General features: G+C 39.1%; 1 protein-coding gene across 3 annotated transcripts in view; it reads right to left on the minus strand.

Moving 5' to 3' along the window:
• USP12 (ubiquitin specific peptidase 12) overlaps positions 1 to 23,276 on the minus strand; it is a 132,464-nt gene that overhangs the window by 34,187 nt on the left and 75,001 nt on the right. For all 3 annotated transcript variants that reach the window (XM_063650719.1, XM_054446109.2, XM_063650720.1), the window contains 3 exons: positions 15,676 to 15,905; positions 10,154 to 10,230; positions 9,953 to 10,036 (listed from right to left, as the gene is read on the minus strand). In XM_063650719.1, coding sequence (XP_063506789.1) covers positions 9,953 to 10,036; positions 10,154 to 10,230; positions 15,676 to 15,905 — 391 coding nt within the window. The remainder of the gene's footprint in view (positions 1 to 9,952; positions 10,037 to 10,153; positions 10,231 to 15,675; positions 15,906 to 23,276) is intronic.

Genomic DNA, 23,276 nt, shown 5'->3' on the forward strand with positions numbered 1-23,276 from the left:
ATTGTGACACATTACAATGAGGGGGTCAGGGCAAATAGAATGCTTTATGTGAGAAAGACTCTAAGGTGACTCAGTGAGATATAAGCAATGAGAGGACATTTAGGCAGCAGAACCTGAACTCCAGCATGTGTTAAAATGGGGGATGGGTCACAGGCACAAATGAGGCTCATGACATACCCCAACATGTATATAAAACATAGTATTGAGTGACGGACATCTGGAGATCCAGGTAGGCATGCAGGCAGGGAGCCAGGAGGCACCAACTTCTCAACAGATGGAAGGACCCACCCAACTCAGATTCTAGAAGACTTGCATGGGGGTGTGTGTGCCAAAAGGTGGTTGCAGATGTTGACTACAGCAAAGCAAATCCCTACTGCCGATATGATTTTGACATGATACTACACAAGTTACCATTACTGGGACTGGCTACAGGGGAATAAGATATGGATCTAGTTAGGAAAATGAAGCAAAAGGTAGGGCCTTCATCTCACAAACAGGAAGCAATTCAATCATTAAATCTAGGGCAGATACTCAGAGATGGACTGTGGCCATGACAATGTGATGCTGAGTCACCTGGCCATGAATGGATCTTCTTCAATACCTGATAAGAACAGGACTGGTCCCAGAAGTGGGGTCAGGCACATATGGAATAAAGGGACAGTAAAGAGACTTGAGAGAGGAAAGATGAGAAGGCAAGGAGCTTAGCTCCCAGCGCACTGTCACTAATCATTGGATCCCACAGAGTAGTGACAGAAATACAGGCATACCTTGGAGACACAGCAAGTTCAGTCCCAGGCTACCGCAATAAAGTGAAGACCGCAATAAAGCAAGTCATACACATTTTTGGTTTCCCAGTCCATATAAAGGTTATGCTTATACTATACTGTAGTGTATTATGTAATAGCATTATGTCTGAAAAAAGTCCATATCTTAATTTAAAAATAGTTTATTGCTTAAAAAATGATCATCTGAGCCTTCAGTGAATCATAATCTTTCTGCTGGTGGAGGGTCTTGCCTCAAGGAAGATGACTGCTGACTGATCAGGATGGTGGCTGCTGAAGGTCAGGGTGGCTGAGGCAATTTCTTTTTTTTTTTTTTTTTTTTTGAGACGGAGTCTTGCTCTGTCGCCCAGGCTGGAGTGCAGTGGCGAGATCTTGGCTCACTGCAAGCTCCAGGCTGAGGCAATCTCTCAAAATAAGACAAGAATGTCTGCCACATCAACTGGCTTTTCCTTTCACAGATTTCTCTGTAGCATGTGATGCTGTTTGATAGCATTTTATCCACAGAACTTCTTTCAAAATTGAGTCAATCCTCTCAAACCCTGATGCTGCTATCAACTAAGGTTATGTAATATTCTAAATCCTTTGTTGCCATTTCAACAATGTTCACAGCATGTTAACCACGAGTAGATTCCATCTCAACAAACCACATTCTTTGATCATCCATAAGAAGCAACTTCTCATTCATTCAAGTTTGATCATGAGATTGCAGCAATTCAGTCACATCTTCAGGATCCTCTTCTAATTCTTGTTCTCTTGCTGTTTTCACCACATCTACAGTGACTTCCTCCACGGAAGTTTGAACCCCTCAAAGTCATCAATGAGGGTTGGAATGAACTTCTTCCAAACTCCTGTTAATGTTAATATTTTGACCTCCTCCCATGAATCACAAATATTCTAATGGCACCCAGAATGGTGAATCCTTTCCAGAAGGGTTTCAATTTACTTTGCTCAGATCCATCAGAGGAATCTCAATCTATGGCAGTTATAGACTTAAAAAATATAAATAATAAGAATTGAAAGTCAAAATAACTCATTGATTCATGGGCTGCAGAATGGATCTTATGTTAGCAGACATGAAAACAACATTAATCTCTTTGTGCGTCTCCATCAGCGCTCTTGGGTGATCACATGTATTGTCAATAAGCAGTAATATTTTGAAAGAAATCTTTGTTTCTGAGTGATAGGTCTCAACAGTGAGCTTAAAATATTCAGTAAATTATGCTATAAACATATGTGCTGTCATCCAGGCTTTGTTTCTTTTCTACAGCACAGGCAGGGTAGATTCAGCATAATTCTTAAGAACTCAAGGATTTTAGGGACGGTAAATGAATACTGGCTTCAACTTAAAAGTCACCAGCTGCATTAACCGCTAACCAGAGAATCAGCCTGTCCTTTGAAGCTGGGCACTGACTTCTCTCTAGCTATGACAGTCCTAATCACCCTCTTTTTCCAATAGAAGACTGTTTCCTCTATATTGAAAATCTGTTGTTTAGTGTAGCCACCATCAGCAACTATTTTAGCTAGACAATCTAGATAACTTACTACAGCTTCTAGATTAGCATTTGCTGCTTTACCTTGTACTTTTATCTCATGGAGACGGCTTCTTTCCTTAAAACCTCATGAACCCACCCCTGCTAGCTTCAAAATTTTCTTCTGCAGCTTCCTTACCTCTCTCAGCCTTCATAGAATTGAAGACAGGCCCTTGTTTTGGATTAGGCTTTGGCTTAAGGGAATGTTGTAGCTAGTTTGATCTTCTAACCAGGTCACTCAAACTTCTCCATACTGGCAATAAGGCTGTTTTGCTTTCTTATCATTTGTGGGTTCACTAGAGTAGCTCTTTTAATTCTCTTCAAAAACTTTTTCTTTGCACTCATATCTTGGCTGTTTGGTGCAAGAGGCCTAGCTTTCAGCCTATCTTGGCTTTCAACATGCCCTATTCATTAAGCTTAATCATTTCTAGCTTTTCACTTAAAGTGAGAGACATGCAAATTCTCACTTGAACCCTTAGAAGCCATTGCAAGGTTATTAATTGGCCAAATTTCAATATTGTTGTGTCTCAGGGAATAAAGAAGCCAAGACAGAGGTAGGAGGGGGGAAACGTCAGGTTGGTGGAGCAGTCAGAACGCACAACATTTAAGTTCATCATCTTTTTCTTTTTGAGACAGAGTTTCACTCTTGTTGCCCAGGCTGGAGTGCAATGGCATGATCTCGGCTCACCGTAACCTCCGCCTCCCAGGTTCAAGTGATCCTCCTGCCTCAGCCTCCCGAGTTGCTGGGATTATAGGCATGCGCCAGCACGCCCAGCTAATTTTGTATTTTTAGTAGAGATGGGGTTTCACCATGTTGGTCAGGCTGGTCTCAAACTCCCGACCTCAGGTGATCTGCCCACCTTGGCCTCCCAAAGTGCTGGGATTACAGGTGTGAGCCACCGCACCTGGCTAAGTTCATCATCTTAAATGGGTGCAGTTCATGGTGCTCCCAAGACAATTACCATAGCAACATCAACGATAACTGATCATGTATTACCATAACAATATAATAATGAAAAAGTTTGAAATAGTGCAAGAATTACCAAAAATGTGACAGAGACAGGAAATGTGCGCACATGCTGTTGGAAAAATGGCACTGATAGACTTGCTCAACACAGGGTTGCCACAAACCTTCAATCTGTAAAAACTGCAGGATCTGCAAGGTGCTGTAAAGTGAAATGCAATGTGCTGTTCTCTAAGACCTCAGCCTCAGCCTCCCCCTCGCCCCCATGCCAGCAGCCAGGGACAGGAAAACAACACCTGAAACAGCCATCAATCCTTTCTCATTACAGTTCCCCAGGGCGATCACTCTCCTCTCACCTATATGCTTTAACCTCCCATGGGATAAACGTATATGACCACTAGAGTGACATTTCCCAAACTGCTATCTTTCCTGAACTGCGTTATTTACAGAGTTCAATAGGCATGCTATATAAACGGAGTCTATGTGCAAGTAAATTCTGGAAAAAGCTGGATAAAGTTTCTTTTATTTTGTGAGTCTTCGGGTGCGTGAATATTTAGACAAAATATTATACATCAAATTCATTTGATCATAAAATACTAATTTTGTGGCACATCATTAACATTCCCAAAAATCATTCTTCAGTGTTCTTGGGATGAACCTTTTTGGGAGAAATTTTTTTTTTTTTTGAGACGAAGTCTCACTCTTGTCACCCAGGCTGGAGTGCAATGGCGCAATCTCGGCTCACTGCAACCTCTGCCTCCCAGGTTCAAGTGATTCTCCTGCCTCAGCCTCCCAAGTAGCTGGGATTACAGGTGCCTGCCACCATGCCTAGCTAAATTTTGTATTTTTAGTAGAGACGGGGTTTCACAGTTGGCCAGGCTGGTCTCAAACTAGGTTATACATTTTGTTATCTTTTTAACTACAAAAAAAATATGCACTTGAAGTCTGTCACTCATAAATCCATGTTCGCATACACACACACACACACACACACACACACACAAATTCTTGTCTGGGTGTGGTGGCTCATGCCTGTAATCCCAGCACTTTGGGAGGCCAAGGCAGGCAGATCACGGGGTCAAAAGATTGAGACCATCCTGGCCAACATGGTGTAACCCCGTCTCTACTAAAAATACAAAAATTAGCTGGGCGTGGTGGTGCACACCTGTAGTCCCAGCTACTCAGGAGGCTGAGGCAGGAGAATTGCTTAAACCCAGGAGCTGGAGGTTGCAGTGAGCCAAGATCATGCCACTGCACTCCAGCCTGGAGACACAGTGAGATGGAAAAAAAAAAAAAAAGAGTTCTATAGTTTTAGGTCTTAAATCCATTTTGAGCTAATTTTTTGTAGATGATATAAGGTAAGGGTTCAACTTTATTCTTTTTCGTGTGGATATTCGGTTTTCCCAACACCATTTGCTAAAGACATTATCCTTTTCCCACTATGTATTCTTAGCACCCTTGACGAAGATCAGTTGCCTGTATATGTATGGTTTTATTTCTGGGTCATTTTGTTCCACTGGTCTATATATCTTTAGGCCAGTACCATACTGTTTTAATTACTTTAGCTTTGTAATATACTTTGAAATCAGAAGTTTAATGCCTCCAGCTTTGTTCTTTTCTCTCAAGATTATTCAACTATTTAGGGTCTTCTGTGATTCCATGTGGATTTTTGGATGTTTTTTTCTATTTTCTGCAGAAAATGCCATAGGAATTTTCATAGGGACTGCACTGAATCTGTAGGTTGCTTTGGGTAGTATGGACATTTTAACAATATTAAGTCTTCCATCCATGAATACAGGATGTGTTTCTATTTATTTGTATCTTAATTTCTTTCAGTAACATCTTATAATTTTCAATATATAAGTCTTCTGCCATGTAAATTTATTCGTAAGTATTTTATTGTTTCTAATACTATTATAAATGGAATGTTTTCTTTTTTCTTTCTTTCTTTTTTTTTTTTTTTTTTTTTGAGATGGAGTCTCGCTCTGTTGCCCAGGGTGGAGTGCAGTGGCGCCATCTCGGCTCACTGCAACCTCTGCCTCCCTGCCTCCAAGTAATTCTCTTGCCTTAGCCTCCAGAGTAGCTGGGATTACAGATGTGTGCCACCATGCCTGGCTAATTTTTGTATTTTCAGTAGAGATGGGGTTTTAGCATATTGGCCAGGCTGGTCTTGAACTCCTGACCTCAGGTGATCCGCCCACCTTGGCCTCCCAAAGTGCTGGGATTACAGGCGTGAGCCACCGCGTCTGGCCGTCAAATTGATTTTTGGTTTTTTACTAAGAACTATGGTCTGTATACTCAACACAAGCTTATCCTATTATTCCAAGACTAGAACTATAAACTTTCAGAAGTGAATTCATCCAAGTAAAGGTCAAAAATATTAAATGAATTGCTCAATATCACACCATAAATTAACAGAAAGGTTGACACTAGATCCTAACGAGAAATATGTAACTTCTGTAAAGTTGTCTTTCCAGAAACTTATGCAAAATTTATCCTACAAAGTGTCCAAAAATATGTGGGGAATATGTGTATATACACACAAAACTGTTCATCAAAGCACTGTTTATAACAGTGTAAAAAATCTAAATTGTTAGATTTAGACAACTGGTAGATACATGGTACTATGGTATGTTCATACAAAAAAAAGATACTATGCAGCAGGCGTGATATCTAACTCCTGTAATTCCAGCTACACCAGAGGCTGAGGCAGGAGGACTGCTTGAGGCCAGGAGATCAAGATGAGCCTAGGCAACAAAGCAAGAGCCCGTCTATAAAAAATAAAATTCAATAAATTACTCAGGCACGGTGGCACACATCTGTAGTCCCAGCTACACAGAAGGCTGAGGTAGGAGGATCATTTAAGCCCAGGAGTCTGAAGCTACAGTGAGCTAAGATCGCACCACTGGACTCCAGCCTGGGTGACAGAGAGAGATCTTTTGTCTCTTTAAAAAAAAAAATACATATATATATATATATATATATATGCGCACATATACATATATTTCATATATATGCACATATACATATACATACACATACACATATATATATAATTACACACACACACACACACACACACAATGCAGCACCTCCTAAGAAGGATATAAAAACATTTTTTCATTAACATGGTTGCAATTTTTTAAGTGAAAGTTTCAAACTTGTACATAAAGTTTGATAGCATTTTAGGGACTATGTATATATACATACACACTTTAAAAATCTAAGATATACACAAAAATGTTAACATTTTATAGCTTTTATAGTGATTCTCGATTTACATTTATCTGTATTTTCTAATTTAATTACAAAGAATATACATTCTTCATGTATTTTCTAATACATTAAAATTTCATGTCTTTAAAACAAAGAGCTCGATTTTACAGACAATTCTCAATTACTCACATGTGATTACTTGTATAACTATCATTCTAGGGAAAGGGTGGCTTTTACTCACAGATGGGCCTTCCTCCCTATAGTCAGTAAAGTCTGAAAGTTGTATTTCTCTTAGCTACATTTAGTCCCTGACTCTTACTTATCCAACGGTCTTAGGTACTTTCTAAGGCATTTTCAGGATGAATGCAATGCTTCAGCCCCTATCTCTCTGATTAAACTTCTTTGAGGTGCTCCCCATCATATGCACTAATGGACAGAAACAGTGAGTAATCTGTTTTGATTCTGTGGTCCATTACCAAAAACACTTTCCTTCCTAGGAAATGTCTGTGTCCAAAACAAAAATATAATCACTGAAAAATCTGAGCTCTTCCCCTCCCTTAATGAACAACTCAGTTCAACTATTTGATGGGGCCAAATAACACAGACATCTGTACAGGCAGGAGAGGGGGAAGCCAAAGCAGAGGGGAAAGGTTGTGTGTGTGTGTGTGTGTGTGTGTGTGTGTGTGTGAAAGGTGTGTGTGTGTGTGTGTGTGTGTGTGTCTGCGTGTGTGTACGTACAAGGAGTGGGGGCAGGAAGGCAGAGAGAATAAGCTGGGTTACCAAAAGGTGCACCGACCAAATAAGTAAATATAGTGGGGAAGGATGTGTGTGTGTGTTTGTGTTTATGTGTGTGTGCGTGTGCATGCGCGTCTGCATGCAGGGAGTGGGGGCAGGAAGGCAGAGAGAATAAGCTGGGTTACCTAAAGGTGCAATGACCAAATAAGTAAATCTAGTAAGGATAATAGCAGCCAACTGTACTGTCGGAGAAAGGAATTACAAATACTATGGTGGTGGCTACAAGATTATCACTGTGTATTCATGGTTTTCAATACAGATAAAAAGATCAACAGATGTAGAAGAGAAATAAATGCAGATGTGAAAAGTGTGTGCGTATTTATAAATACTCATCTATCCTCTAGCTCTGCTCACTAAGCGGTCAGGAACAATGACATCCCAATAGCAACGAGCACAACTGTACAAGGTCCTAGTTTATTGTTTTCCCCTAAGAGAAACCAGGGCTCCTTGGAGAAATGGCTTGTTCCAGAGTAGAGACAAAGAAAGAGCAAAATGAGCCTGAACAGCTTGAGTAAGAAAGGAAAGAAATACTGGAGAATGATTGGGCACATCAAGAAGAGAGGAGCCAGCTTGGAGGAGCTCCCCCTGGCCAGACTGGAGATAATGTGAGCATGGAAGTAAGCATGCTAATGGATAACAATCCACTGAATAAAACAGGAACCTTTGGGTCCACTGTAAGATTTTAAAAGTGAATAAAATGAAAGTTCAATGAAGAACGAAATATTTGCAATCTCAGAATACTTCTACATAAAATACTTCTAAATTACAATGAGCAAAAGTAAAGATTAACAGTGAAGAACTCTGTAAAACATCTGGGGAACATTCACTCAAATGTCCAGTAACAGCCAAGAACAGTAATGGGAGGTTCAGAAAAGGATTCACATGGCCTCAAACTATCCTTAGAAAGGCCTGCTTGCGGCCGGGCGCAGTGGCTCACGCCTGTAATCCCAGCACTTTGGGAGGCCGAGGCGGGCGGATCACGAGGTCAGGAGGTCAAGACCATCCTAACACAGTGAAACCCCGTCTCTACTAAAAATACAAAAAATTAGCCGGGCGCGGTGGCGGGGGCCTGTAGTCCCAGCTACTCGGGAGGCTGAGGCAGGAGAAGGGCGTGAACCCGGGGGGCGGAGCTTGCAGTGAGCCAAGATTGCACCACTGCACTCCAGCCTGGGTGACAGAGCAAGACTCCACCTCCAAAAAATAAAAAAAAGGGCTGCTTGCATGGATGGTCCTTTTTAGCATCTGGAAACTTGGATTTTGGACATGTTCCCACCATTCGCCAAATAATAAGAGTGTCTGGCTGTGCCTAAATTGTTTGAACAAACAAGACAGTTTATGCTGAACTCTTGCTTTCTTTCTGGGAGTCTGGAATTTGGGGGCATGGTAGGCAGAGGGTACCTACATGACTAGCCCCAAATAAAAACTCAGGGCACTCAGTCTGTAATGAGCTTCCTGTGCTGTCACAATTCAGTGTGGGAAGAATTAATAGCCTTTTGTGACTCCACTGGGGCACTGACTTCTGGGTGCTTGCCTGGCTTTCTCTTTGCTGACTGTGTTTTGTATCCCATCCCTGTAATAAATCTTAGCTGTGAGCACGCTTGGATGTTGAGCACTGTGAGTCCTTCTAGGAAATCACCTGTCCTAGGAGTGATCTTGGGGATACTCCAACACATGGCACAAATCAAGTCACATATGCTACTTAACAGGACATGATGAGAAAAACACTGTAAGATTCCTGTCCAAGATACATAACCTGAATCTAATCACAGGAAAACAAGGCAAACTCCAATGAGGGACATTCTACAAAATAACTAACTTATGATTATCAAAAGTCAAGTATCATTAATGTCAAGAAAGGACTGAGAAACTGTCCCAAATTGAAAAAGACTAAAGAGACTGAATGCTAAATGTAATGTGGGATTCTGGACAGAATCCTTCTCCTATAAAGGACATTACTGGTACATCCTGTGATACCAAAATAAGGTTTGCAGTAACAGTAGCATGTCAATGTTACTTTCTGGATTTGGATGGATGTGCACACATAGGAAAATGTCCCTGTTGCTGGGAAATAGCTATTAAAGTGCCAGGGGCCATGAGGTACATATCAGTAACTTATTTTCAAATGGTTTAGGGTAAAAAAGCTTTCCTGGTCTATTCATGCAACTTTTCTCTGAGTTTGAGACTGTTTCAAAATAAGAAGTAACGATGATGATGATGTTTATTATTCCGTTTATTGATACCAAACCAGTCTTACAATAACATGCTAACAGAATGTACAACATCCTATGTAGGAAAAGCAGAAACTGGGGGTGTGGGGGATGGGCAATGGGGAGTGCTATCTCCCTCAACCCTCTTCACCAAGAAAAAAGTTTACATCATCAGGAAAGCTTCAAAGCCAAATATTTTTACTGTACTGGTTTATGATGATTAAATAATCGCCAGACATAGGAAATCACTTCAGGGTACACAGTTTTTGTAAATGAAACACTGAGTAGAATATCATTTACCTAGTAATACTTAATGAACATTAACTGTTAGTGATAGAATTAAGAATTTTTACTCAATGTAAATTTTCCTAGATTGTTTTTCTAAGCCCATCTTCAACGTCAATTACAAAAAAAAAAAAAAAAAAAAATCACTTAAAAATCCATAAAACACTAAATTACCGTTTGTGTGCTTCCTGTTTGCTGCGACACTCTTCACAGTAATACTTGTATTCACTGCACAGAGTTTCTGTGTTGCTGAAACCCCTGTGTGAAATCCAAAACAAATTTATTTTGTAGATACCAGGAAATCATGTATCTATTAAAAAATATTCCAGACTAAAAATAATTATTAAATTTCAAACTAAATAATTCTACATATACCTTAAGCAGTGAGTAATTGATGTATTTTGTTCCACGTCAACAGAAAGGTCTAAAAAATCTTCATCTTTGCTGCTTATCTGTAAAAATAGTGAATTGTCTTTGATTTTTTCAAATACTAGTAAACCACAGTTCCCAATTAACAGAATTAAATGCATTCTATTATTATTAGTAAGTAAACAATTCTTGTCCCTCAAGTTCAAAAGAAAACTACTTAATTTGGATTATCCAAAAGGACACTGAATAAATAACCCCTACCAGATGTATAAATAAAACACCAAAGTACACTTTTGACTGACTCTCACTGGCAAAGGCTAGTATGATGTGAGAGTTCATGACTTTCCAAAGTCTTTGTGTTATTTTAAAGCATGAAATAAACTGTACCATATACCCTGATTCTTAAAAAAACATAGGCCAAGACTGAATAAAAATGCTTCACACAGGACAGGATATCTGTATTGTTTCGTCATTAAAAAAAAAAATTTAGCCCAAAATGTTACATTACATTCTTCATTTGTGACTGACTTTATTTCTCCTAAAAATTTAATATAAAGTTTTGTTTGATTTACGGGTAAATAATCTTATAAAGTTATCACTTGCTCATGTGAACTGGAATAGGACAGAACTTTAGACATAAATCTTCCCAGCTATTTCTTTCAGCAAGTCCATCCTGAAGGTACATGTGCAACAGGAGATACATCTGACTCAGCAACCTGTGCCTCTCCACTCAGCTAAGCAAATGCTTTCCCATTTTAATACTAAATCAAGATTATTATTAGTACGTAGAGTTGTTCATAGAACTCAGTAAGTTGTCACAGAACATGTGACTGTACAAAGTATGTATTTATGCAAATATAAGTAAACCAGGGTACTGTGCATAGCGTATTTTAGACAGTTGAAGGGAGTTCCAATGGTGATTTTGACTTTCCTTGACTTCAACATTAAGCTAACCGTAGGACCGAAACCCCTTCTCTAAGATGCCATTCCACTGACTGTACGATGGAAGATACAGCAACACTACAAGATAACTGACGTGTGTCTCAAAAAGTCTGGTGAAAAAGAAGGGGGAACACAGACAACTCAGAGAGAAAAAAAGAGGACATGATATGTTTAAGGAAAACACATCAATTTTGTAGAAAAGTGGGTAGGGTGACAAGAGATAGTATGGCAGAGGTAGGCTAAAGCCAGATCAGGCCGGAATTTACATGTAAGCTATAGAGAAGTAAAAGTTACACAGTCTGGTGTTTCTCAAAATCAATTTTGTATTCCTCAAAATGAAGTCCTCAGACACTGCCTCAGGGGTCTTCATTTGAAATGTTCCTTTTATGATCATGTAAAAATCTAGACACAAGGATGGTCTAGATCACCTGGGTGCATGAGTTACTACGTTTATATTTGCGATAGAGTTGGTGCCAAGTGGTCACCAAGTAGGGCAGTATTTCACTTTTCAAAGTGGTTGTAAAGACATCTGGCTGCTATTGGACTAATATGTCCTAATGTCATGTCATGCACAATATGGGGAGATCCCAGTCTAAAACTCAGGGAAGAAGTCTAGGGTGGAGATCTGGAGTTGAGACTCATCAGCACATGTGATAATAAAATGGAACATGATCATGATCCTCCCAATTCAGAGTGAGAAGCAACCGACAATGAAACCCTGGGGAACACCCACATTTAAAGAATGGAAAAAGAGAAGCCAAGGAATGAGACTGAAAAGGAACCCTCATAGAGAACACAAGAAAAGGGTGTTATAGATACCAGCTTCCTACCACCTGAGACATTACCAATTGCATTTCTAAAATACAAGCATGAGCTCCTCCAGGAAGCCCGTCCCTCACCTGTCCAAATCCTTCCCACTCCCACCTGGATTAGGTCTACTATTCTCTGGCTGGCACGGCATCCTGTGCATACACATACGATAACACACTGTACTGGAATTGCCTGAACACTGGTTTGCCAGTCTTCATTACCATAGGAGTATCTTGTGATCAGAGGCTTATGTCTTACTCATCTTCTACCATCTTCTACCTGGCACAGTTGGTGCTTAGCACCCCCCAAAATGAATACTTAAATATAAATCTAACAAAACATGCATGGCATTGATATGAGGAAGAACTACCAAACTCCAATGAAAGACAGCAAAAAAAGTGGTAAATAAGGGGAGACAGTGCAGGTACTTGGATAAGAAGACTCAACTTTGTCAAGATATCATTTTTTCCCAACTTGATCTATAGGTTCAGCAAAATCCTTATCAAAATCCCAGCAAGTTATTTTGTGGATATCGACAAACTTGATTCTAAAGTTTACATGGAGAGGCAAAAGACTCAGAATAGCCAACAAAATATTGAAGAAGAACAGTCAGAGGACTGAGACTACCTGACTTTAAGACTTACTCTAAAGCTATGGTAATCAAGACAGCGTGGTAGTGGGGAAAGAACAGATATACGGACAAACAGGACCGAGGAGAGTGACCAGAAACACACTCACACAAATAAGAGTCAACTCATCTTTGACAAAGGAGCAAAGGCAATTCAATAGAGAAAGAATTGTCTTTTCAACAAATGATGCTGAAGCAGATGGACACCCACATGCAAAAAAATTAACCCAGAATAAACCTTATAATACCTTATACAGAAATTAACTCAAAAAGGATCATAGACTTAAATATAAAATGAAAAACTATGTAATTCCTAGATAATATAGGAGAAATTCTAAGGGACCTTTAGTTTATTGATGACTTTTTAGATACAACACCAAAAGTATAATGCATGAAAGAAAAAGTTGGACTTCATTAAAATTAAAAACTGATAATTAAAACATTAAAAACTTCTGCTCTGCCAGCCAGGCCCGGTGGCTCACGCCTGTAATTCCAGCACTTTGGGAGGCCAAGGTGGGCGGATCACTTGAGGTCGGGAGTTCAAGACCAGTCTGACCAACACGGAGAAACCCCGTCTCTACTAAAATTACAACATTAGCCGGGCGTGGTGGCACATGCCTGTAATTCCAGCTACTAGGGAGGCTGACGCAAGAGAATCACTTGAACCCGGGAGGCAGAGGTTGCGGTGAGCCACTGCACTCCAGTCTGGGCAACAAGAGTGAAACTCCATCTCAAAAAAAAAAAACTTCCGCTCTGCCAAAAACAGTGTTAAAAGAATGAAAAACAAGTCACGGACTGGGAGAAAATATTTGCCAAAGACCCACCTGATTATGAACCAGTATCCAAAATTATACCCGAAAAACAAACCCACTTAAAATTCGACAATACTCAAAGAAAAACAGCCTGATTAAAAAATGGACAAAAGATCTGGACACATCACTAAAGAGATATAGATGATAAATAAGCAGACAAAAACATGATCAACATCATATGTCATTAGGGCCTTGCAAATTAACATGAGATAACACTACACACTTATTAGAATGGCCAAAATCCAACTGACAACACCAAATGTCAGCAAGGATGTGGAGAAACAAGAACTCTCATTCACTGCTGGTAAGAAGGAAAAATGGTACATACAGCCACTGTGGAAGACAGAATGTTGGTTTCTTATCAAACTAAATATACTCTTACCATACAATCCAGTGATCATGCTCCTTGATATTTACACAAAGGAAGTAAAAACTCACATCCACACAAAAACCTGCACACAAATGTTTATAGCAGCTTTATTCATAATTGGCAAAACTTGGAAGCAACCAAGACGTCCTTCAGTAAGTAAATGAACTTTTAAAAACTGCAGCACATCCATACAGTGGAAATGCTGCTCAGCCAAAAATAAAGGAAATAAGTTATCAAACCTTAAAAAGACATGGAAGAACCTTAAATGCATATTGCTAAGTGGAAGAAGCTAATCCAAACAGGCTGCATACTATATGATTTCAACTACACAATATTCTGGAAAAGGCAAAACTATGGAGACTTTACAGTACTCTTAGCTTTCTTGCTTGTGGACCCTCTTTTCCAATGTTATTAAAAACTAGCAGCGTAACTGTCACAGTAAAGATCAGATCAGGCAAAATCATAAATGCATGCTAAATCTTGGGCGAGATTTTGATGAGGAGGGAGGTATTTGTGTCTCCCCACAGACTGCCTACTAATTGCAAGGGGATTTTAAAAAAAAAAAAAAAAAAAGTCATCATAAAGTGGAGAAACTGGCCCAGCACGGTGGATCATGTCTGTAATCCCAACACTCTGGGAGGCTGAGGCAGGTGAGTTACTTGAGGGCAGGAGTTCAAGACCAGCCTGGGTAACACAGCAAGACTCTGTCTCAAAAAAGTTTAAAAACTAGCTGGATGATGGCATGCACTGTAGTCCTAGTTACTCAGAAGGCTGAGGCAGAAGGATCACTTGAGCCCAGGAGTCTTGAGGCTATAATGATCTATAACAGTGTCACTGCACTAAAGCCTGGGCGACAGAGCAAGAACCTATGTCCAAATAAATAAATCAAATGGAGAAACACCACCACCTTGACTGGGTGATCAAAAATTAATTTCACCAACAAGAGGCAGATGGATATTGTGTGCCTACAGATGTTATGCCCCGAGAAAAACACAACATGAATGATGTATTATTATTAACCATGAATGCATAACCTGCATCTAATTAGGAAGAAACATCAGAGAAACTAAATATGAGAACATCTGATTTTAAAAAGGTGAGGGAGGCATATTCTAAAAAAAAAAGACCATGTAAATGTTTGAGGTTAAAGAAGGCTAAAGAAACAACTAAATGCAATGTCCCCCTCTAAATTGGATTCTGTACTGAATAGGTAAAATGCTATAAAGAACATGACTGGCCGGGCATAATGGCTCACACCTGTAATCCCAGAACTTTGAGAGGCCAAGGTGGAAAGACTGCTTGAGCCCAGGAGTTCAAGACCAGCCTGAGCAACACAGTAAGACCCCTGTCTCTACAAAAAATAAAAATTTAAAAATTAGCTGGGCATGGTGGCACGTGCTGGTGGTCCTTGCTACTTATGAGGCTTAGATGGAAGGACTGCTTGAGCCCAGGAAGTCGAGGCTACAGTGAGCTGAGATTGGGCCACTGCGCTCCAGCCTGGGTGTAACAATTTTCAAGCTTCATCTTTACAAAGTGTCCAGCAAGTGGGATATTTTCCCCTCCTTGAGGGTACACTGTATGCTTTAGTTTTTATCCCAACAATGGATACTAAAGGTAATCACAGAAAAAGGAAAAACAAATTAATATGCCTCCCTGATCTGTATGATCCTATGAGATTATGTCCTAAGACATAATTTCCACAACATGGTTCTATGGCCTCCTAAACTGAAAGAAAATCAAACAGTTCAAGCTACAGTAAGTATCTATCACCTCAGGTATTCATTGTCAATAAGCAACATTATATAAGAATACAGACAGATTCCTTTTAACTGAAAAATACATCTTTAACTCCTATACCTAAGAAATTACAACTTTCAAGTTCATCTTCCATTCTGTCTTTCCCAAAGAACAACCTTTAACGTAGTAATTCAATTTTTCTCTATAAAAAATTGTATGATATACTTACAGTTTCACAAGTAAGACATCTGGTTTCATTAGTTAATGTTCCCTGAAAAATCTCATGAACCCACGTTGGGTCTGGTGTGCTGTTATTATTTTCATTATCAATATTACCATTAGGTAAGCGACCATTTTGTTTTTCCTGCTTTCTCTCTTCTTGTAAAATATCAGCAATTGTATTTAGTAGGTAATTTAAGAATTCATGGGCATCTTGTTGCATGTAGTTGTCAAAAAGCTCTAAAAATAAAAACATAATATTAGAGAATTATTTCAGAATTCATAACTTCATAAAAAACCAATTTATAAAATAATATCTAGTATTGGATCAGAACTAAAATATAAATGCACAATGTTTTTGTAATGTATAACAAATAACTTTCACATCTAAAACTTTTATCTGTATTTGGGGAAAATGTAAAATTAATTAAAATCTTGTTTAAAAATACCACTAATTGATCCTGAGAAAAGGGCAAAACCTATCCTTATATATTAGCATAACAGATACTCAGAATTTAAGAAGAAATTGCTTATTAGCTTACCTAACTTATTATTCCACAAATATTTCAACTTGGCAAGCTTTAAAGCAGAAGTTGGACAACCATTTGCCAATGCCAAGCCAACTGCTTTAGACCCACAAAGTTTATCAAAAATAAATTACTGAACCATACATCCCAGGGATTCTGATTTAGTTGATAAGGGGTAAGGCCAGAATGTGGGGCTTTTCAAAGCTCCTCCAACTAACTCTGATGTAGAGTCAGGTTTAAGAATCATGTTATCAAGAATTATCTATATAATCCAGATAATCTCAAGTCCCTTCCAAATGTGAGACTTTATAATTCCACAAAACGTTCCCTGCAGTTACACAAATGAGTAAATATAACTGAAATACTGGTGGTGCTAACATCAAGCGTGCTTTGCCCTGTGCTTGGCAATATACAACTCCACCACAGAACAGTAAGGACTTTAGAGGCAGTATTTCATTTGATCCCCAACAACCATGTAATATTGTTATTAACTTTATTTGTAAACATGAAAATGGGACGAGAGAGAGTATAGTCACACTGCCAAGAAATGGCAGAGCCAGGATTCAAACTGGGCAGCCTGACTCCACCATGCCACACACAAAGTAATGCCCAGTGTGAGCCCACACACAAGAACATACGTGAATTGGTCAATAAAATGCATTGAGAAAAATTACCTATTTAGGACATTTTATTTTAGATCCTCAATGTACATTTAATAAGTTCCAGAAAGATTTTACATTTTAAAAATGAATGCATACAAATTTAGAAAACAATTTAGGGAAAGTCTAAGATAAAAGGAATTAACAATTACATTTTAGAAGAGATACAGATATGACTACATAAAATTAAGTTCTATGTATTAGAAATCTTTAAAAAAGTTTTTAAAAAAGTGAAACCTGAAAATTATTAACATTTTCAACATATAAAAGCAAATCTCATATAAAAGAAAACCAAAGTGGGCAATCTTATAAATGGCAATCAATTTATAAGAAAAAAAAATCAAAAGGCTAAGAAACATGAGAAAATGTTCAATCCCATGGTAAGTTTAAAAAAAAAAAAGCAGACCGAGTGCAGTGGCTCATGCCTATAATCCAGCACTCTGGGAGGCCAAGGCAGGTGGATCACCTGAGGTAAAGAGTTTGAGACCAGCCTGGCCAACATGGTGAAAGTCCATCTCTACTAAATACAAAAAATTCATCGGGCATGGTGGCACACGCCTGTAATCCCAGCTACTTGGGAAGCTGAGGCAGAAGAATCGCTTGAACCCGGGAGGTGGAGTTTGCAGTGAGCCGAGATTGCGCCATTGCACTCCAGCCTGGGCAACAAGAGCAAAACTCCATCTCAAAAACAACAATAACAAAACAGAATACCATCTTTCTTTGCAAAGTTATTGTAAAAACAGAAAGGGAGTGAGTGAAGCTATTTATGGGGGTGGGGGGGGCACAGCTGCTAGAGCAAGGCTATCTGGGTTGGTGCTATGGTTCTACCTCTAACTGCATGCGTGGCATAGGCAACTTATTCAACCTCCCTGTTCCATAATTCCTCATCTGAAAAACGGGGCTCACAGCAGTACCTATACCTCACAAGGCTGGTAGGAAGATTAAAAGTGCTTAGAATACAACAATAGGTTTTGTATTCTGTTCAACAACAACCACAGTAACAATATTGGCAATATCACTACATGTTGAATATCCTTTATCCAAAATGCTTGGTATCAGCAGTGGTTGGGACTTCAGACTGCTTCAGATTTGAGAATATTTTCATATACATAATGAGATATTTTGGGGATGGGACTCAAATCTAAACATGAAATTCATTTGTTTCATATACACCTTATAGCCTGGAGGTAACTTTATATAGTACTTTTTTTTTTTTTTTTGAGATGGGAGTTTTGCTCTTGTTGCCCAGGATGGAGTGCAACTTCATATAGTATTTTTAAAAACTTTGTGCAGGGAACTAAATTTGTGTACACTGAACCATCAGAAAGTAAAGTTGTTACTACCTCAGCCACCCATGTGGCATCATGCAGCTCAAAAAGTTTCAGATTTCTGGATTACGGATGCTCAACCTATATAATTGTTGTTGCTACTGAACAGGATACAAAACACATCAAAGACTGACTATGTAAAAATTATGAACTTCTGTATGGCAAAGTCAACATAAATGAAGTGACAAACAAGGATAATTATTTGCATATTAATATCCAGACTATGTAAAGATTTAATATACAGAATATTAAAAAAAAAAAAACTTTACAAAACAAGAAAAAAAAATTTAAAAACTGGCAAAGGAAAATAATAGCCAATTCAGAGTAGAAATACAAATGTCTAAATAATACATGACAAGGGACTGGGAAATAACAATTAAAACAATGACAAAATATCATTTTGCCCATCACTTTGGCAAAATAAAAATTGACTTAGTGTCCATCCAGTGTTAGCTTGAGTACGGAGAAGTGGACATTCTCAACTGTTGCTGCTGGGAGTATAAACTGGCATGGCACATTGTAAAGGCAATTTTGGTAACAGATTTAAAAAAATGCAACCTAGTTCTCCCAGGTATCGATGCCAGGGGTAAGTATCCATGCATGTACTGAAACAAGCATAAATACAGCTGCTTATTTATAACAGCAGAAGTCTGAAAATATCCTAAATGTTTATCAACAGGAGAATGATTTATTTAAATTATGCTATAATTTTGTTAGGGAATGCTGGGCAACGGTTAAAAAGGAAACAGTTCCATTGAATTAACATGGCAAAACTTCCAAGACAGAAAGTGAAACAAGGATGCTGAACACATGTGGATCCCACTCATGAAAAACAAACAATCGGCTGGGAGCAGTGGCTCATGTCTGTAATCCCAGCACTTTGTGAGTCTGAGGCGGGCAGATCACCTGAGGTCAGGAGTTTCGAGACCAGCCTGACCAACATGGTGAAACCCCCATCTCTACTAAAAATACAAAAATTAGCCAGGCATGGTGGTGGGCGCCCATAATCCCAGCTACTCGGGAAGCTGAGGCACAAAAATCACTTGAGCCCGGGAGGCGGAGGTTGCAGTGAACCAAGATCGCACCACTGCACTATAGCCTGGGCGACAAAGAGAGACTCTGTCTCACAAAAAAGAAAGAAAGAAAAAGAAACCACCACTGTAAGTTCCCATAAAATGTAACTGTGGCTTCCTATTTGGACATATATATTTAAATGCATAGAAAAGGGTTTGGTAGGATCAAGGTATTTCAAAGGAAGACGAGATTGAGGAGCTGGGGAGGAAGCAAAGCACTCAGGGAAACTTCTAGGTTTGTTTGGTACTGAAATGTTATTGTAAGAATGTATGCATGTATTATTTGTATGCTTAAAAATACAATAGAGCTTTCCATACAAAAAGTCCACTTCCTCGCTCCCTGTCACTGCCTGTTACACATTCCTTTTTTTTTTTAAGAGATGGGGGTCTCGCTATGTTGTCCAGGCTGATCTTGAACTCCTAGGCTCAAGCAATCTGCCTGTCTGTTGCATATTCTTCATATACAATTACTTGCCAAACCCTTTCAATTTTTAAAGTTCATTTCCTGCATGTCTAGTCTGTTCCATTTCCATTTAAATCTACCTAGTTCAAGTCAGCTCCCTTCACTTAACCCACTAAGTCTCCTTTCCTTCAGTTTCACACTGCAAATAGACAAGTTTAATTTATAGACCCTGAATCTTTCTCCCCAGGAATTTTCCCTGACATTTCTTGCATTACATGGTAAAATTCACAATAATTTTTTTCATGTTCATTATTTAGTTATTTTCATATATCCAAATCCATTCCACAAATTTGGGTCTCAAATCAAATACAATAATATTAAGAATACAACTGAAGCCACAGTTCACTTCTCTGCTGTAAGTTTAGCCTGAGGGACCCATTAGCCTTTAGCAAAATCCCCATGTTATGTTTAAAAACAATAAAAGTCATGAGTTCTAAGAGCTCCGTACTAGTCTACATGGATTTAACAACTAATCTTGAATTTGGTACACTGTGTGTGGGTTTTTGTCCACAAGAGATAGTAGATCTAAAGCACTGGAACACCATTCCCCTCTCCCTGCTCAGAGCAGAAGTCTATGCAACCTCTCTCAACACTGAGACAGCCTGCAACTCAAAAATCTTCTCAGCAGTCCACTCCATCCCTCCGAGGCTGGGCCAAGTCATGCATAGAACCTTGCATGGTTCCACCAGTTGGAAAAGTCTAGACCACAGCTGAGCTAACTGAAGCAAATTATCTAACCTTGCCCTTCAATGCAATAATCCTCCGTCCCTGAAAATAATAACCATTTCCCTTCTCAACCTCAATCTCCTATCCTCTACTACTCTCATTTGCTTATTGTACCTTAGTTCCTTTCTCATCCTTGGGATTTTCTTTGTTCCCAACCCTTTCTAAGTTGCTACTTCTAGGTCCCGCATTCTGTTCTAAACAAACTCCCTCGCCTTATCAACCTTTGGCATTTTCTAGTTTCCTACTGCTACTTGCTCTCAATCACAAAAGTGCCCAAGATACAGACATACTATGACCCTCAACCCTCCTCTCTCTGAGGTTATCTCCCAACCTCCTCCTCATCCACTGATGACCTGATTCACGGTTTCTCTCTCCACTTTGCCTCCTGCACCAACCTTGACATGTCAGTGTCTAGGCAGCTTCCTGATGTGCATGCACCTCAATCCCTTACAATTCAAGAACGTTTGTCTCTCACTCACCCACCCATTTCCGGGTCACAAATCTGGAACCACCCACCTCAAACAGGTCCACTAAGACAAGCAGTGGAAGATAATTATGCTAAAGTTGAGTTGAGGGGCTTAAGAAAAGTTGGAAACCACCTGGAAAAGTCCTAGAGGAATCTAAAAAGAAGAATAATCAGGGAGAACTAGTAAAAAGATTTTATAAACACTTTTGAGGACCTAGTTAAGGTTAGAGACGATTAATTCCCTACAATGGCTAACTACATATTGGCTTGATGCCACAATCTGAAGTAGCCTAATTTCTCCCTGTTGAAAAGAATTTTAGCATATACATGTTTTTCAAAATAATTACTTTTTAAGCAAAAATGTGCAAATGTTTTTGCTTTTTAAAAATGTACATCTTTTTTTGGATGCTCTTTTAACACAGAGCAATGATTTCATATTCACAAAAATACCTCCAATGACTTGAATGCTCTGGAAATGAGATGCAAAGTAAACCAAAAAATAATCTTTAAACTTTTGCTGAAATATTCCTAAGATTATTTATAGTCCATTTTCCTTAGAGTATACTGAATATGCCAGAATTTTGCTGTACGTGAAAGCAGCCACTATAGTTTTAAAAGCATCAACCAGGACTGTATAAACATCAAAATAACACTGATGAATGACCTCAGGACAATCCCTGTGAACTGTATCATATTTAATTTTTAAAACCCTGGTTTTCTTATGATTTGCTTTCTTCTTTGCTAAGTAGCATAATGGGAAAGGTGGACTTCAAACTTGCTTTGGAAGTTAAACAATTTCATTCATTCATTCACTCATTCAATAAATATTTAGTAAGCACCTACTATGTGCCAGGAACTGGATTATGTGCTGGGAATACAATGGTGAGCAAAAACAAATGGGTTCCCTCCGTCATGGAACTGACAGTCTAGTGGGAGAGACAGACAATTTCATTATTAAATAAATGTATGATTATAAACTACTATAGTCCTGATATAGCTGCAACAATAATGCAAAAAAAAAAAAAAAAAATGAAAAACACTGCTTAAAAATAGGTTACGTTCTCCTCATAATTCAGAAATAGCTATAAGCTCTCATTACACAAAATACCATTTATGCTCTTTTGGAGAAAAAGAATTGTTTGAAATAAACATAAGAAATTATTTACTCAAATATATTTAACAGGTATTATTTGTGAACAACTAAAATTTCCTCACTTGAGGGAGACCAAGACTTAAATTTATCTGTTTTTGTATCTCTCCATGGCACATGAAACGCTGCTATGTCCATGCAGGTTCCTTAAGAACAAGGACCCTTTCTATCTCATCCCTAGGACTGACAACAGTGCCTGCCACATAATGAGATGTGTTTCCCATTTTTTAATGAATGAATGAATGAATGGATGGATGGACAATAGGGATTGAAACAACTAAGATGATGACAGAAAAGTAGATATGCCTCCAAACAATAACTTAAATGACTGACACTGCTAAGGTTCAGTGAGTCAGAGCACACAGCTACAGATGCCAGCTGATGTGGCCCTCAGGCCCACCTAAAATGATCCCAAACAGTCCAGTTGAGGGTCAACTCTAGCTAACACAATCAGATCACCAACCTATGTTGTATTTCTTCGAAAATAATAGTAGATCACCCACAGGCAGTACCTGTAAAGAGATGACTCCATTTCCTACCTGGGTACTGCAATAGCCTCCAGGCTGGTCTCCCGCCTCTAAGCTCACGCTGCCCAGGCCCACCCAGCAGCCAAAGGGTCTTCTCAAACAAATCAGAACATACCACCCACCTGCTCAGAACCCTCTCGTGGTTTCCCATGGCTTTCCAAATAAAACCCAAGCTTTAGGCCCCTGTTCTTCTGACTTTATCTTCATCTTATTCCACTCTTGCCATGCTAATTTTCTTGCCATCCTTCAAGCACTCAGGCAACCTGCACTTTCTTCCTACTGATGGTAACATTTTTGCCTCAGATCTTCAAATGATGTCTTCAAATTTCTGATCTAACATTACCTAATCAGGGACATTTCCCAATGACTGACATATGAACTAGCAACTCCCTCATCCTCTGTCCCCTTTCCCAGTCTTCTTTTTTTCGTGACAGTGACACATTACATCACACAATTGATGGCTGTCTGCTTCCCCACGAGGGTGTCAGGTACCTGAAGGCGTATTTCTGTATCATCAGTTTCTAGACAGTGTCTGGCACACAACAGGAAATATATCTATCATAATTAGTCTACTCAAACACTCAGCTAGCATCCATCCCATCAGCAGGTAACATGCATGGAGCCAGTGTTGCTGTACTCTATGCAGGAGCACTGTGCAACAGTCCTCTTATGCTATGATTAGGTAACATGAG

Source organism: Pongo pygmaeus, chromosome 14, assembly GCF_028885625.2.
Source record: "Pongo pygmaeus isolate AG05252 chromosome 14, NHGRI_mPonPyg2-v2.0_pri, whole genome shotgun sequence".
NCBI classification, from domain to species: domain Eukaryota; kingdom Metazoa; phylum Chordata; class Mammalia; order Primates; family Hominidae; genus Pongo; species Pongo pygmaeus.